Below are 18,045 nucleotides of genomic sequence, written 5' to 3' on the forward strand. Positions count from 1 at the left end.
GCTCCAGGAATTTGCACATTTGCTCAATCATGCTACACCATGTTTTGACTTAACATTACATGTGAAGCAATACAGAAGGGGTTATATACATTGAAGATCATGCATGGCTAGCCAGTACAGATCTCCAAAGGACTGCAAGGACGATTTCTGTTCAGATACAGTAATACAAGTATGCTATATACACATAACACTACGTAAGCACAAGACAGTTTTGTCTTTCTAGCTTTTCTAAAGCTCAAGAGGTGGGATAAATAAAGTCAAGAAAAGAACTGGTAACAAAGAGAGGGTGGGCAAAATAATTATAATACTTCATCTTTCTACAGGGACATTAATATCTTACTTACTGCACTACTTACCAGAACATAATACACCTTTAAATAAGTTAGGTATGTGTTTATGGGGTATGTTTTCATGTATGTTCTTTCCCTTGCATCAAACCTCCAATGCTTTCCACTCAAACTTTTAAAGTATAAACACCATCTTTTCTTTATAAACTGCTATTATATTCCTACAACATTGTACCTTTAGTCTTCTCAAAGTATATTAGTCTTTAATATCCTCAATTGTAAATGAGCGAGGAATGAATGCTGCTTGGCTTAGAAAAGTTAGGAAAGAAGCAACAGGCAATGTTAGTTCATCATGTTTGGTATTCCAACACAACAAAACTGGCTGAAGATGCCCAAGTCTGAAAGGCCTCATCTCCTCTCAACTGTAAGAAACAGCACTCTGTCAGGCTCCTGTATGTGTGACCTCAGTCCAAAATAACAAACCAAGATTAGTGGTGCACCTACATTTTGGGGCCCCTGAAGCTTGAACTGATATGCGGGGGTCCCTTTGCAATCAGCAACAAAGTCTGGGTAACCACTGCTAACTTCTTCAGTGGCTTTGTTCCATAACAGATCACCAGTTTTGTTTTAGTTACATCTCACATTTTGATTAAAATTGCTGTACTCACATGTCAAAGTCACTGGTGTGAACAAAATTTTCCTATGCTTTATCGTTTTTGAGTATCAGTTCAGTTGGCAGAGCATGAGGCTCTTAATCTCAGTATCATGGTTTTGAGTCCCATAGGTGATGAAATATTCCTGCATTGCAGGAGATTGGACTAGATGATCCTTGTGGTCACTTCCAACTATTCTATGATGGGGGGGGGTGAAAATTAGGGGAAATTAGGGAAATGTTATATACATGCAGGATGCACTTTTTAAAGCAAGATTTTTAACCCCAGTGCTTCTGGGATTAAGGGCACTGAAGATTAAGCTTCATTAATTTCCTAGTAGATTCGCCCCGTATCTGATCACTGATGTTATGGGACTAAGGTTTCTCTGACCATGTGCTGGCAACCTGTGATGAAGTGTGTCAAAGAAGGGTGTGTGAGCAACTGATCCCCTAGGGAAGAGTGCAAAAGCCTGGGCAAAAGACAGAACCTTTTGGGACAAAATGAGCAGCAAGAACTCCTCATCCACCTTGACCAGCATGATGCTGCTGAAACCACAGCTCCACTCCTGCCTCCTCCTTTCAGACTTCTAAACAGGCCACCTAGCAGTTAGAGCACTCGTGCTACAGAGCATGTGTGAATGTGTGTAATGTATGTTGTGCTATGTGTAAGCGAGCACTACATTCAATAAATGAAATGTTGTCGTCCCCCAACTCCACCCACCTTAAACTTACTTAAATTATTTCAGGAAATAGATAGACAGTATGCCCAGCTACAACATGCTTATTCAGACAGAGCAAATAAAGTCCTCTAGTTTTGGGGAATTGAAAGTGCTACTGAATTCTACAACGGCACAGCCAAAGTGGCTTGCCGGGTGGGGCAAGGCCACCATGCTAGTTTCTTGGCATGTGGGTCACTTTTGCTTACCAGGAGGGAAACAGCGGGTTTTGCCAGGGAGAAGGGCCGGAGAAAAAAGAGAGAGCTTATTGGACCCATGACTAGAAATCATGGGACAAACAGACGTGTATCATGTAGCCATGATACCATGCCAAATGACAGATCATGGGCCAGGAGATTCATGCACAGTAAAGTTACTATTTATGTTTGGTGTCATAGAAGTATAAAAAACAGAATGATCTTTCTACCAGTGGGAATCCAAGATCTCTCTCCACAACATTTCTATTAGGTAGACTGGCTCTCTGTCCAGAAGTACTGGAATAAATAAAAAAAACCGGATTGTCCTAAAATCTAAATTGTTACATACTGGAGGATTCAGTGATATTTGTTGGTTGCCTTTGAAGGAATAAAGAAGGAAGGGAGGAAGGGTTGGATTTGTTGAAACCTTGTACAAAGCGACCACATCCACTTCTCCTTCTCCCAGGATCTACAATATTTCTTTATTGCCTCCAGAGACAGATGGTGACACATGCAGTCAAGAAAGAATTCACTTTTTGTGCAAGCCTTTTTCTCTCTCCTTCAACACCTGAGGCTATTTGGAGAAAGGAAACAGAAGTGCAATTACCTGTCTCCAACTTCTTGCCTTAAAAAAGGCTTCAGACCGCTGGTCATCCAGCACAACCTTTCTCTAAGGAATACATCAAATGTTGTGCTGACTGTAGGACTGGAATAACTCCTCCAGTTCACACGCAAACAACGTGAGCGCTATTCCAGAAGCCCATCCTGGGGGTTGGAAAGGTGGCTGAAGCTCTGCTCTGGTTACCATCACAAGTGGTGTTTTTTAAAAGAACTTCTGGCGCCACGCTAAACATGCCTAAATGTCTCTTCCCCCATTCCACGTTAAACTCGTTCACCCCAACCACCCTGATTAGATTACCATGCCACGTGGGAACAAGTGAATTTTGAGGGGAAATTTCAGATAAGCCTTAGTAAGTCTTTGACTATGTGGCTAGGATCCCAAGATCCATTTATGGAGCAATTTTGTATATACCTAACTCAGTCCGGTTAAGTTCAATGGAACTCACTCCTAGGCAAGTGGGTGCAGGACTGCAGCCACCTCATTTCTAAGTTATTTCAGTGTGTAAGTTCACCTTCGTCTTTCACACAAGTAGCCCATTTTCTTTTGCTATTTGTGGCTTCACCTGGGTATTTATGGGTTTTACCTTGGCCACTCAATTGATTTGTTTTTTTTCAAAGAGTTTACTAACTCAAGAGGAAGTTATGCTAAAAGTAAGCTGGGAGAGCAGCATGGTCTTAAAATTGCATGTGCTGAAGCAAGCAAGAGTGGAAACACGAGGGACAGAGTAGACTACAACAGAGTTGGGAGGGGGTAGAAGAAAAAGACGGTGCTTTGTAAACCGACCTGCAGGCATCCCCAGATACAGACACAGGGGAAAGCGGGGGGGACATTTCTGACAAGGGGGAAGGGCAATCTAGGTCACTATCCTTTTCAACCGAACAGAGTGGTGCTCGTAGTTCTGTAATTTTCAGCCTCACAGAGGAACTGTCCTCAAAGACATCGTCATCTCCCATGTCATCTGAACAGAAACCTGTGCTCTCTACCACCACACTGGATGATTTCTTTGGTTGGAGGCAGCTTGAGTTGTTATCCAATTCATGATTGCTGGCGCTGGAGCTACGAGAAGAGAAAAGGTAGTGCAGCAACTTTTTGCTCCGGGATGTTTCACCTTCACACTTCTCCTCCAGGAGAGGGATGTGTACTGCACTAGCCCCAGAAGCGCTAGAGTAATTGGTGGAAAGAGTCTGGAAATAAGAGAGTTTGGAGCTACTGAAATTAAAGGGCCTGAGGTTGAATGTTTTCTTCTCCTTGTGATAAAATGTGTTAAGCTTTAAACACTGCTCCTGGGCTTGTGAGAGTTTGCCTTCTGAACAGGTTCGTTCTGCGTAGTGAAAGCTCTTGAATGCACTCTGAGCCTTCTGGTCCATATCACTGAGAGACTTGGAGAATTTCAGAGACTGGATAGCTTTTCCATTCTTAGACTTGAGAATATGGCCACAATCATGCCCATGGAGCTTTTTCTTGGAAGCCTGCACCATATCCTGACAGATTACTGTCACAGTGGCCCCTTGAGTCAGAGAATTCTGGGAGACAGGATTTTTCAAGACAACAGCAGATTGCACTGGACTGTGATGACAACATTCAGAACACACTGCACTGGAACTGCATGCAGAACAGTGGAATAAAAGCACAGAAAGTAAAAACAATTATAAAAAGAATGCATACAATTACGTGAAGAAATGACAATTTCAGCTAGTGTGGGAATGACAAGTAGCAAGCAGAACAGAAGTGGCAAACAGTAGCATTAAACAGACAAATCAATATGATGCCGTGTGTGCCATGCCAATTTCCTTTAAGCGATGTGAACATGCCATTCAAAGCACAGCATGTGTGGGCAGGGACTGCTGAACCCTCCAAAAGTACTCTTAACAACTGTTCTCCTGGTGAAGCTCCAAAATCAGAAACAATCCCCACTGGAGGGAAAGCAGCTGAGGATAATGATTTTATTTAATTTATTTATCAAGGTTCTTGGGGCAGTTTAGAGTAAAACATTAAACTGTAAGAATGAAGTAAAACACAAACATGAAGTCTAAATCAGAATAAAACCAGCAACAGCATAAATCAAAATAAAACCAACAGCAGCAGGTAACAGTAGTGCAAAGCATATGCACTAGTCCCAGGGACGAAAAACATCTGATCCTACCTGGCCCTGAGCTGTAAGGTAGCACACTTCAGAGAAGGATTGTCCCGTAGGGTCACCAAGTAACCTTCAAAGACCAGCAGCTGCAACAGCAGCAACAGAAACACCTAAAGCTTGGAGTGGGCATTTTCCATCACTGTCCCCCAGAGGAGGGAGAGCCAACTTGATGTCCACCAGAAGCTATTGGACTACCACTCCCATCATCCCTACCCATGTCCATGCTGACTGGTATTGATGGCGCTGTAGTCCAACAACATCAGAAGGGCACCACATTGGCATCTCCTGCCCTAGAGTTTTGTAAGTCACCACAAGCTTTTAAAGAAATCTTATTACTGCTGTATATTATGTTAGCCATCGTGGAGGCCTGATGTGTGGCAAATCTTGTAAATAAAAATATATGTAATATAAATAGGGAATCTATTTAAAGAGAAAAAAGGAAGAAGCTGTTTCATGCTTTTACCTTGAATTCTGGCCTGAACACCCCATTCGTTGTGCTTTTATATTCCACAGGTGGGCAGTCTTTTTTCTTATTTATAGGAAATTGGCATGACATGCAATGTAACACTAATTGTGCCCCCTGAACAACAACTTCAGCCCTTAATATTATACTCCAAGACTGCTAACTTTCCTGTGTCTTTTTTGCTTGGAAAGGCACTTCTGTTGTTGCGTTTTGAAAACACTAGAAAAATGGCTGCATATTGGAGGAGTCAGGTGTCTGAGAATCTTGCTTTGAATTGTAATCCATGCATCTCATCTCTGACAACTTGAGAATGTATGTGAATAGCCATCATGTGCAAAACTGAAAGTAATGTTTTACTACAACAACACAACCACTACTTTACCTGCATATATCCTGACTGGTTGGTGTAACAGATGTTTGACAGAAGATGCGAGGAGCAGAAACAGAGGTTGAACCACCAGCCTGCAAGAAAAATAACACGTATGTTTTTATGTCAGTGTGTTTCACACAACAGGATTCTCTTTCTAACTACAATACATGATAATTGTTCCACACAGAGAGAACATTATCCAGAGTAGTACACATGGGTGCAGAGAGAGAAAAAGGTAGCGGTGAGTTTACATCTTTATAAACAGCCATTTGATTACTGGTGGAGCCTCTTCTCTTTCCCTTCCTAGTTTTGACAATGAGAATGGAATGAGTGATTTGACATGACAAAATAATACAATTAAAAGAGCCAGAATAGCCGATAATTTCTTGTATGCATTTGCTTCCTATGGCAACCTTCTCCAAAACCCAGTGCAGATGTTCTATTTTGATGACCAATTTTGTTCAGAATCCAAAAATAGTCCTCCTGCCTTTTTAGTTTTTTAACAACATGAATTATATTTACTACTGCACTGTTGTATGAAAGCACTGCTTAAAGTTGACCGTGATTAAGTGGTATACAAATTGTTAAAACAAAATTAAAGAAGTCTTGTCAGTAGACCCATTTAAAAATCTGCGATCCATTTACTAATTACATAGTTCAATCTCTTAGCCAAATAGCCAGATTTTAAGATATTGGCTGAGCAGAGCTATTGGTCTGAAAGTATAAGATGTTTCCCTTGTTTACCTACAGCTATAAGGTTTGATATATTTCAAGTCTCTGGGAAATCTTATAGCATTTAACAAATGTCCCAATAAATGTTTTTTTTTTAAAAAAAAAACCCCAACAACTCTACAATGTTTCCATTCTGCCCTCTCCCTCTGCAATTTCACATACTAAAATGTTGAACTTCTAACAAAAAATTGTAACTTGTCCCTAAGTTCAAACCTCATAACCGAGGACTTCCGGAGGCGGCGCGAAACAGCAATGGCAGTCCTCTTCGCGCTGTGAAGAGGGGCTCCGCGAAAAAGGGTCGTCCGCTGCGGCAAAGCGGAGACCCATCAAGAAAAACCGCAGGCAGAGCGAGCCTGCGGCCGTGGGACTCGGCGGGCGCCTGGAGCCCCCCCAGAAGCGGAGAAGGAGCCTCGTAAGAGGCTCCGGAACGTGAAAGGGGGAGCGGCGCTGTGAGTTCATCGCTCTTTTCGTGGAAGCAAAGCCGCGCTGCTGCTGCTGCTGAGCGCTGACCTTTCTTCTTGAAAATATCGGAATTGGAGCAACATACCCGTGAGTAAGGGGCTTAAATTTTTAATTTAAATTGAAGAAATTCGGCTGAAAACGGGAGGCGAGTAACAGGAAGTCCGCCTCCCGACTCTGCTAATTAGATCAAAGCAAGGGCTCGGAAACGAGCTGAAGTATTTAAAAGGGACTGTAAAAGTGGAAGAAAGAGTGCATTGATAGACTCTGCATTTTGAAGATAAAAGGGAAAGAACTGTGAGATTTATGGACTTTTATTCTTTGGAACTGTCCTCCTATCTTTGAGCTAAACGGGGTTGAAAGGGATAACCCCGTCATCGGGCTGCCAGTGAAAAAGAACTGTCAAACTGCTGTCAAATTGACGACATTGTTGCAGAAATTGAAATTGTTGCATAGACTGAGACATTAATATTTAACATTGTTGCTTGGACCTATTTTGATACCTTGTGGCTGGATTTTAAGAGATCAGAAGTTCTGGAAACCTTCCTTTTGTGCTTGGGAATTATAAAATTTAACATGGGGAATAGAGGAACTTCAATGGCGGAAAATAGTTCCTTTCTTCTTTGAAACTTTGAAATACTCCCCCTATAGGACTGTGGAAGTATAGTGGCCTGGGAATTGAGCTTTATTGAAACTTTTTGTGGTTGAATTTGTTTATACTTGGGACTTGTCTTTCCCATGGGACAAAAGATCATCTGACCTTGAACTGAGGCAGGTGTGGAATGAGCGGCACAGGGAGAACAAGAGCAGCTAAAGCCAAAGATAAAGAAAAAGAGAAAAAATCTGGGCAACTCTTGCAAACAACTTTAACTCATCACCGCAGATCATCTGTCCCAACTGCTGACAGCACAGGAGGTGGAACTTGTACAGCCTGCTGCAGAAGATATGGCAACTGGAGGATCTGAAACAGTTTTGAAACAAATTTTGGAACAATTGGCAGTTTTAAATCAAAAAGTGGACAATCAAACATCAAAAATTGATCAAGCTACATCCTCTATTGGCAAATTAACTGAACAGGTTTCGCAGCACACTCAGGCGATTGAGAAATTGCAAGGAGCTACGGCAGAAAACTACAAATTAGCTGTGGAAGCCAATCAAAAAGCAGAACAGGCGAATTTAAAGGTTGATGAAATTAAAGGAGAAGTAAGACCTCTGAAAAGACAGGTAGGGGAACAACAAGCCTACCTGTCATTGGTTGAACTGAAAAGTAAAGAAAGCAATCTCAGGATAAGGGCTATCCCGGAACTGGAGCAAAATAATTTAGAGGGATTTTTGACACTTTTGTTCTCCAAATTCTGGGGAATTGAGGAAGAAAAGGACTTTAAAATTGTGACAGCCTTTAGACTGGGAAAATCAGTAAAGAAAGACAAGCCCAGAGACTGCTTAGTTGCTCTGAGATCAAGGGAAGAAAGGGATAAGATATTAGGCCTACATTTCAAGAAATCTTTGGAGATAGAAGGTAAAAGGGCCGAAATTTACAGAGATATACCCAAATATCTCTTGGAACTTAGGACTACCTATATAGATCTGACTAAATTGTTGAGACACAACGGAATTCCTTATAGGTGGGAGTTCCCACAAGGACTTTCATTTACTTACAAAGGAAGGAAAATAAAGATTAAATCACCTGAAGACCAGCAGAAGTTCCTACACGACCACGAGGAGGACCTGCAAAAAGGAGCTGCAGCTTCTTGGCCTCCACCACCACCGGGACCACCTCCAAGAGTTATACCACCTGGATCAGGACCAGCACTACCTCCTCCGGGATCGGGGGGAAGCTTAGATACCCCATTGTAGAACCCGTCAATTGATTCAGGATGTCTCTGCAGCTTCTTAGTTGGAACATAAATGGCGGAAATTCCCCGGAAAAAAGAAGAAAAGTTTTTCACATCTTGAAAAAGGAACAACTGGACGTTATCTGCCTACAGGAAACACATGTGACAAGGCTCCATAGAAAAGTGTTAATCAATAAAAGACTAGGCCAAGAATTTATTTCTTCGGACAAAGTTAAGAAGAGAGGAGTGGTGATATACGCAAAGGAGAGCCTGTCACCGAAATTCTTATTTAAAGATGAACATGGCCGAATTTTGGCGATTGAAATACAGACACAAGGAGAAAAATTTTTGATATTAGGAATATATGCTCCAAATGAGGGAAAGTCGGAATTTTTCAGGAAGCTGCATGAGACTATGCTGGATTACTTGGACTATAGTAACATCATTATGCTGGGTGATATGAATGGGGTTGTGTCTGTAAATATGGATAAGTCACAAAGTGTCAACATATCGAAAGACGGCAGACTACCTAAAACTTTTTTTGAAATGACAGACAATATGGACTTAGTTGACATTTGGAGGGTTAAGAACCCTCTAGGGAAAGAAGGGACTTTCTTTTCTGAAGCTCATCTGACATGGACACGAATCGACCAAATCTGGACAACTAGAGGACTGGCACCTAAGACTAGAAAAGTGGAAATCTGCCCAAAAACCTGCTCCGACCATAATGCTTTGAAAGTGGAATTGAGACTTAATACAACCGGTTCCTTTAGATGGAAAATGAATGACACTTTATTAAGAGATCAGGAGATTGTGAAGAAGGCCCAAAAAACTTTAAAGGACTATTTTGAGATAAATTTGAATACCACCGTGGAAAAAAGAACAATCTGGGACGCAAGTAAGGCAGTTATGAGAGGGTTTCTAATACAACAAAACACGATTAAGAAAAGGCTCTGGAATGAAAAGAAGGAAAAGATATTGGAGAAAATAAGAGAAGGAGAGAAAAAATTAAGATCTAGGCCTAAGTCGAAGGATGTGCTAAGAGAAGTGAAATTTTTCCAGGCGCAATATTCAAAATTGATAAATCAGGAGGTGGAATGGAAAATTAAACAAATGAAACAAAGATCCTTCGAATCGGCGAATAAGTGTGGGAAACTGCTAGCCTGGCAGTTGAAAAAAAGACAAAAGCTTAATACGGTTACAAATCTAGAGATTGAAGGGAGAATGGTTCAGAAACCCGAAGAAATTAGAAAGTGCTTCCAGAGGTACTTCAAAGAACTCTATTCACAAGGGCCGCAAAAAGCTTCCGAGGTGGATCAATTTCTTAAAACTAATGGATTACAAAAAATACCCCTGGAAATGAGAACAAACTTGAACTGTAACATTACACAGCAAGAAATTGAAAGTGCCATTCAAAATCTTCAACTTGGCAAGTCCCCAGGCCCTGACGGCCTAACCTCCAAATATTATAAAGTTTTAAAGGACTATTTGATACAACCTTTGATGGAGGTTTGCAACCAGATAATGGAGGGAAGGAAGGCACCGGAAACGTGGAAAGAAGCTTTCATCACATTGATACCTAAATTAGAAACTGAAAAGACTCAACTTAAGAATTACCGCCCCATTTCACTCCTAAATGTGGATTATAAAATTTTTGCAGATATCTTGGCAAGTAGACTTAAAAAAGTACTAAATGAAGTGATTCATAAGGACCAGGCTGGCTTTCTCCCTGGTAGGCATTTGTTTGATAACACAAGAAACATTATTGACATTTTGGAACTTCTACAAACAAATCTTAATACCAGAGCGGCTTTAATTTTTATTGATGCAGAGAAGGCCTTTGATAATATTTCTTGGATGTTTATGAAGAAAAATTTGGAAGGGATGGGAGTGGGGCGGGGGTTCGAAAATGGTATAGAAGCAATCTACACAGAACAAAAAGCTAAATTGATAGTAAACAATGTGGTGACAGAGGAGTTTAAAATTGAAAAAGGGACACGTCAGGGGTGCCCTCTATCCCCCCTATTGTTCATCTCAGTTCTGGAGGTGTTGCTAAACATGATTAGAAAGGACCGGTTGGTTCAGGGAATTGAGGTCGGAGTGAAACAATATAAATTGAAAGCATTTGCAGATGACTTGGTATTAACACTTCAGGAACCAGTCTCCAGTACTAAAAGAGTGTTAGAATTAATTTCTGATTTTGGTCGGGTGGCGGGGTTTAAGTTAAATAAGCAAAAAACCAAGGTTTTAGCAAAAAATTTGACAGTTACGGAAACAGATGAGTTCTCTAAAGAAACGGAGTTGAATGTGGTTAAAAAAGTAAAATACCTAGGGGTGTACCTGACCTCCAAAAATTTGAATTTGTTTAAAGATAACTATGAGAAATGTTGGTCAGAAATTAAAAGAGATTTGGAAACATGGTCAAGATTGAAACTTTCCTTGTTAGGCCGAATAGCTGCTGTAAAGATGAATGTATTGCCGAAAATGTTATTTTTGTTTCAGGCCCTACAGATCGTGGACAAGGTGGAATGTTTTGGAAAGTGGCAGAAGGATATTTCTAAGTTTGTTTGGCAGGGCAAAAAGCCCCGAATAAAGTTTAAAATATTAACTGATGCGAAAGAAAGAGGGGGATTTGCCCTGCCAGACTTGAGGCTATATTATGAATCTGCAGCCTTCTGCTGGTTGAAAGATTGGATTTTACTGGAGAACACTGACGTCCTAGATCTGGAAGGGTTTGACAATGCGTTTGGGTGGCATGCATATTTGTGGTATGACAAGGTTAAAGTGCACAAATTGTTTAAAAACCATATTGTCAGAAGAGCAATTTGGAGGGTCTGGATAAAATATAAAGACTTATTGGAGAGTAAGACTCCGAGGTGGCTCTCACCGGTGGAGGCCAAGACACGTAAGAGACTTAACATGGAGGCCCATTGGCCTAAATATTGGGAAATAATTGAAAAAATTGGAGACAATTGGAGGTTGCTAAGCTTGGAGAAATTGAAAACTTAAGGTACGAGACTGGCTGCACTATGCACAAATTCAAGAGGTATTTAAAATAGATAAAAAAGTTGGATTCCAGGTGGAAAAATCGAAACTAGAGACTGAATTGTTAGAGCCAAAAAGTAAACTACTTTCGAGAATGTATAACTTGCTGCTTAAGTGGAATACACAGGACGAGACAGTCAAATCCGCTATGATAAAATGGGCTCAGGATGTGGGGCATAACATTATGTTTGTAGACTGGGAAAGGTTATGGAACACCGGTTTGAAATTTACGGCATGCACTGCCTTGAAGGAAAATATTATGAAAATGGTATACCGGTGGTACATGACCCCAGTCAAGCTAGCTAAGATATATCATCTGTCTGACAACAAATGTTGGAAATGTGGAGAGGCGGAAGGGACATTCTTTCATCTCTGGTGGACCTGCCCGAAAGTGAAGGCCTTCTGGGAAATGATCCATAATGAACTAAAAAAGGTACTGAGATTTACCTTACCTAAGAAACCAGAGGCCTTCCTTCTGGGCATGGTGGACCAGAGAGTGCTTAAGAAGGACAGAACCTTTTTCATGTATGCTACCACAGCAGCAAGGATCCTGATCGCAAAATATTGGAAGACACAAGATTTACCCACGCTGGAGGAATGGCAATCGCAGTTGATGGACTATATGGAATTGGCTGAAATGACTGGCAGAATCCGAGACGTGGGAGAAGAAACAATTGAGGAGGACTGGGAAAAGTTTAAGGACTATTTGAAAAAACACTATAAGCTGTATGAATGTTAAAAAATGCACCTTTCAGGAAACCCTAGCTTCAGCAAATGTAAGTTAATGAAATGAAAATTAAGACACAAGAATTTAGAGGTAAAATAATGAAACAACTTTATTGTGTTTAATACAAAGCATATAAGAATTGGGTTACAGTAAAATTGAAATTAGGGAACATGATAAAATGGAAGATACAATAAGTTTTGAAATAAGTTAACAAATTGCTGATGCTTTATAAGACAGGGAACGCAGGGTTTGGAGGATGTGGGGAAGTCCTTTAGATTGGATGGAAAAAGAATATGGAAATTTGTCTATTCTTCTATTCTATTTTCTCATAACTACTCTTTATTCTTTTTTCTGTATTTCTCAAAAGCAATAAAAATATTTAAAAAAAAAAAAACAAACCTCATAACCGAGGAAAGAAAAGCAGCTAATGTAACATCTTTTTTTTTAAGGAATCCTGCAGATCCTGGAAATCGCAGGCCAGTTAGTTTAGTGTCTGGCCCATAGAAGAATAAACCCTGTTGAAGCAGAACCTGCATGGCTTCTGCAAGGGCAAGTGCTGTCTCACTAATCTATTAAAAGTCTCTGAGAGTGGCAACAAGCATCTAGTTAGTAGTGACCTAGTTGACATAATGGACTTGGATTTTCAGCCAAGTACCTTGTGAAAATCTCTTGAGTAAGCTTTGCAGCCATGGAGCAAGTGGACCTCTTCTGGATCAGGGATTGGTTAAGCAACAGAAAGATAAGATCTGAATAAATGGACAGTTTTCCAATGGAGGGATGTGAAACATGGTGTCCCTCAAGAATTAGTACCAGGGCCTATGCTTTCTAACTTGCCCATATCTAGAGTTAGGGATGAGCAGTGAGGTGGCCAGGTTGGCTAATACTAATCTTTTTAGGGCAGCTAAAACAAAAAAGTTTGTGAAGAGCTCCAAAGGGAACTCTCCAAACTGAGTGAAATGGAGAGCCGAGTGGGACCTTGGTTTAAGAACAGTCCTGTTTACGAATGATTCGGTTTACAAACTCCACAAAACCAGAAGTAGTGTTCTGGTTTGAGAACTTTACCTCAGTCGAAGAATGGAATCTGAAGGGTGGAAGGGCACCGGCAGTGGGATGCCTCATTAGGGAAAGCATGTCTCAGTTTAAGAATGGTTTCGGTTTAAGAACAGACTTCCGAAACGGATTAAGTTTGTAAACCGAGGCACCACTGTATAAAAAATTCAGCATCAACAAGTGTAAAGTGATGTACATTGGGGCAATACCCCCCCCCCCAATTCTCTTGGCAGTGACTGACCGGGGACAAGATCTTGAGGTCATAATGAAGATGTTGACCCATTGTACAGAAGCTTTGAGAAAGGTGAATTCCATGCTAGGGATCACTAGGAATGAAACTGAAAATAAAACTGCCAATATCATAATCCTCCCGCAGAGGACCTTAAGGTCCATGAATAACCATAGTTTAGAGGTCCTGGGCCAGGGCCTTTTCAGTGATGGCTCCGACCTGGTGGAATGCTCTGTCCCATGAGACTAGGGCCCTTCAGGATTTAGCCTCCTTCTGTCAGGCCTGTAAGACAGAGCTATTCCACCTGGCCTTTAACTTGAATCCAGCCTGATCTTTTATTTCCCTTCCCTTCTCTTCCTTCCCCCTCCCCTTTTATGAAGATTACACACTCTGAGACCCCACAGCTAATTCTCCCCTGGCCTCCTCGCTGGCCCAAGTAGGACCAATTCAGCCAGCTAGCCCTGGGGATTATCTAATTGATTTTTGAATTTTATTGTTATTCATGTTTTTATACTGTATTTTATGCTGCTTTTATAATTAAATGTTTTAAAGTGTTTTAAATTTGTTGTTAGCCGCCCTGAGCGCAGCTAAATTTGTTGTTAGCTGCCCTGAGCGCGCCCGGGAAGGGCGGGGATATAAATAATAATAATAATAATAATAATAATAATTATTATTATTATTATTATTATTATTATTATTATTAATGCAAAGCTATGGTGCAGCCACAATAGCCACATCTATTGTAGAGCTGAAAAGAGCAACCACAATTATCAAGGAGATGGAGCAATGAGGAAAGGTTACAACATCTGGAGCTTCTTAAGTTTAGAGAAAACGAGAGTAAGAAGCAACATGACAGAAGTGTATACAGTAGTACCTCAGGTTAAGTACTTAATTCGTTCCAGAAGTCCATTCTTAACCTGAAACTGTTCTTAACCTGAAGCACCACTTTAGCTAATGAAGCGTCTTTAACCTGAGGTACCACTGTAAAATGATGCATAGAATGTAGAAGCTGAATGTTTGAATACAGTGGTGCCCCGCAAGACGAATGCCTCGCAAGACGGAAAACCCGCTAGACGAAAGGGTTTTCTGTTTTGGAGGCGCTTCGCAAAACGAATTTCCTATGGGCTTGCTTCGCAAGACGAAAATGTCCTGCGAGTTCCTGCGGGGTTTTTTTTCCTTTCCCCACCCTTTTCCCCAAGCCGCTAAGCCGCTTAACAGCTGATCCGCTAAGCCCGCTAAGCCCGCTAAGCCGCTAATAGCGCTAATCCGCTAATGGGCTTGCTTCGCAAGACAAAAAAAACGCAAGACGAAGAGACTTGCGGAACGGATTCTTTTCGTCTTGCGAGGCACCACTGTATTCAGAATAGGTAAGAAAATCCTTCTTCATATGGTACATACTTAAAGTATGGAACTGCCTCCCCCCAGGAGCAGTGATGGCCACCAACCTGGACGGCTGTAAAAGAGGACAGGACAAATTCATGGAGAAGAGGGCTATCAATGGTTATGCTCTTCCTCCATGGTCATGCTTCTGATTCCCAGTTGCTGGAAACTGTATTTGGGTTGGGGTGGGGGGGCTCTTGTGTTAATAATAATAATAATAATAATAATAATAATAATAATAATAATAATAATAATTTATTGTTTGTACCCCACCCATCTGGCTGGGTTTCCCTAGCCACTCTGGGCAGCTTCCAACAAAGACCAAAAATACACTAAGATGTCACACATTAAAAACAGCCTTCAGATGTCTTCTAAATGTCAGGTAGTTGTTGTTCTCTTTGACATCTGGTGGGACGGCGTTCCACAGGCGGGCGCCACTACCGAGAAGGCCCCGTGCCTGGTTCCCTGTAGCTTTGCTTCTCGCAATGAGGGAACCGCCAGAAGGCCCTCGGCGCTGGACCAAGTGTCCAGGCAGAACGATGGGTCCTGCTTGTAGGTTTCCCAAGGCATCTGACTGGCACTCTGAGAACAGGATGCTGGACCAGATGGGCCACTGCTCTAATCCAGCATGCTCTTCCTATGTTCTTAAGATTTAATTTTTTTTAATAGTCTACTTTAATATTTCTGCTGCTACAGGTTCTTGTAACCTCTTCTTCTGAGAATTGAGCAACGCTTTACCTTTGCTACAAAATTTCTAATCTTGTCTGCCAATAAATTTTCTAGAGCATAGAATCTGCTGTTAAAATTAAGAAATCCCCCTGCTATTTCCTAAGTTATTGGATACATTTTTTGCAGTGGTGGAATGAGATCATTTTGCTTCTTTTTCAGTAAAATAACAAGCAGTTCGTCTACCTTGTCTACCTTCTTCATTTCTCAAATGTTTTTAGTTCAGGGAAGTTTTTAATGTGTGATATTTTAGTGTATTTTTGGTTTCTATGGAAGCCGCCCAGAGTGGCTGGGGAAACCCAGCCAGATGGGTGGGGTACAAATAATAAATTATTATTGTTGTTATTATTATTATTATTCAGTGAAATGCAGCACCTTCTCCATCTGAGTACAATTTAGCACTTTAATGGTTTTCTTGCTTCTTTCAGTTTTTCTAATTATTATTATAAACTTCTCTAAAATACATGATTGCATGTTCTCTCTGCAAGAATCTAATTTGGGAGGTGAGCTGAAAAACCTTATGGCTCAATAATGGCCACTGACTGGTGGTATGGTATATCAGAAAGCAGTACTGTGATTTTGGAGATGGCTCTCCCAATACTTGGACTAAAAACTCCAAGGTCAAAACCTCTCCAACCTTAAAGCCCACCCAGTCTCATATTCACTCGGCCTTCCAAACTGCACACTCAGGGCGGGTGAAAATGGAATGTGCTGTGCACAAGAGTGGGTTGCCGTTCCAGTACAGAGTATCTTTTGCATCATTAACTCAAGGACATTCCCACCCACAATCACTAAAGTCTAAATTATCTAAACTATCTTACTTTTAAAAGACATCTGAAGGTAGCCCTGTTTGAGGAAGTCTTTAATGTTTAATGCTGTATCGTGTTTTTAATATTTGGTTGGGAGCCGCCCAGAGTGGCTGAGGAAACCCAGCTAGATGGGCGGGGTATGTATGTATGTATGTATGTATGTATCAATCAATCAATCAATATTATCATCATCATCATCATCATCATCATCATCATCATGTAGGCAGACATAACCAAATATTATCTGAACTGCAAAACATCCCTTTCAGCAGGGCCCTGTGCAATGCCAAAATTCGGCACACACCTAACCTCTTGCTCTCTGCGTCCAGAGCGACTGAACCAGTCATGCTCTCCTAAATCCAACTCTGCAACAAGTCTCTGACATGCCCCAAAATAAATGACAGCTTTCAGGATACAGTGGTTCCTCCTGTTACATACGCTTCAGGTTACATACGCTTCAGGTTACAGACTCCACTAACCCAGAAATAGTACCTCAGGTTAAGAACTTTGCTTCAGGATGAGAACAGAAATCGTGCTCCGGCGGCACAGCAGCAGCAGGAGGCCCCATTAGCTAAAGTGGTGCTTCAGGTTAAGAACAGTTTCAGGTCAAGAATGAACCTCCGGAACGAATTAAGTACTTAGCCTGAGGTACCACTGTACTTCAAACCTCCAGAGCCAGCCACCACACAGCCCACCCAACAAACGACCCAAGTAAGGAATCTCAACCCCCAGGGAAAATGGCTATCTAGGAGCCCAGAACTCAGAGGGGGCACACAGCATGCTCCATGAGAGAAGGGGGGTGGAGAGGGCACTTTGCTCTTCCAAGATCTGTCCCAAAACACACAGATTATCCCAATCTGTTTGAGAACGCTCCCCTGAGAGAAACAGCAGCACCTGTCATAATGTTGGAATTCATGTACACATGGCAAGACCCAAACTCAGCCCCAGTCCTTGGCATGCCTACTGCAAAGTCTGTGCTGTTCACATCAGAGGCACTTCCTCCTTTGGCACCACAAATACCTTCCTTCAACAACCCCAGCGCTCAGTGCACTGTGGACACAAATTCCCGTTTGTTCTCCCCATTGGAGTAATCGAGAACCCAGACTATTGGCAGCCTAAGGTAACACAACCGTCATCATTCCACTTTCCCTCTCCAGCTACCAATGTTCATGATGTGGCAGGATCAAGGCACTTCTGCTGATCAGCACATGTTCACTGCTGACATTGCTCATACAGAACCAGGCCCATGCATGCTTATGCAGAATCACAGGAGCCCCCCAATAATATGTGTGAGGGAGCCCCCCTAAAAACTTGATGGGTGTTGTTGAGGGTGTGAACAACTTGATGGGTGTTGTTGAGGATAGTCCACATACCACCTAATGATACACAGCCATAGTATGAAACCATATGACCACAATGTATATTAAATTACGTAATTATGAATAAGAGTTAAAAACCTATCCACAAAGATGTGGCTAAACTCATCCATGACAAATAGTAATGAACTCTAACATCCCCAGAGGCACAGATAAAGATTCAAAACTCATGTTTACTAAGAGCCAGCATGGGTTTCTCAAAAAGAAGTAATGAGAAACAAATCTTATTCTCA

At 41.5% G+C, this 18,045-nt stretch overlaps 1 protein-coding gene across 2 annotated transcripts in view; it reads right to left on the reverse strand.

Annotated features, from left to right (window-relative positions):
- The window catches only part of LOC310848884 (uncharacterized protein), a 46,780-nt gene that overhangs the window by 21,501 nt on the left and 7,234 nt on the right, over nucleotides 1-18,045 (reverse strand). For both annotated transcript variants that reach the window (XM_083748458.1, XM_083748457.1), the window contains 2 exons: nucleotides 5,457-5,536; nucleotides 3,258-4,076 (listed from right to left, as the gene is read on the reverse strand). In XM_083748458.1, the coding sequence (XP_083604584.1) occupies nucleotides 3,258-4,076; nucleotides 5,457-5,536 (899 nt within the window). The remainder of the gene's footprint in view (nucleotides 1-3,257; nucleotides 4,077-5,456; nucleotides 5,537-18,045) is intronic.

This window comes from Podarcis gaigeae, assembly GCF_964106915.1.
Source record: "Podarcis gaigeae genome assembly, chromosome: 7".
Classification (NCBI taxonomy): domain Eukaryota; kingdom Metazoa; phylum Chordata; class Lepidosauria; order Squamata; family Lacertidae; genus Podarcis; species Podarcis gaigeae.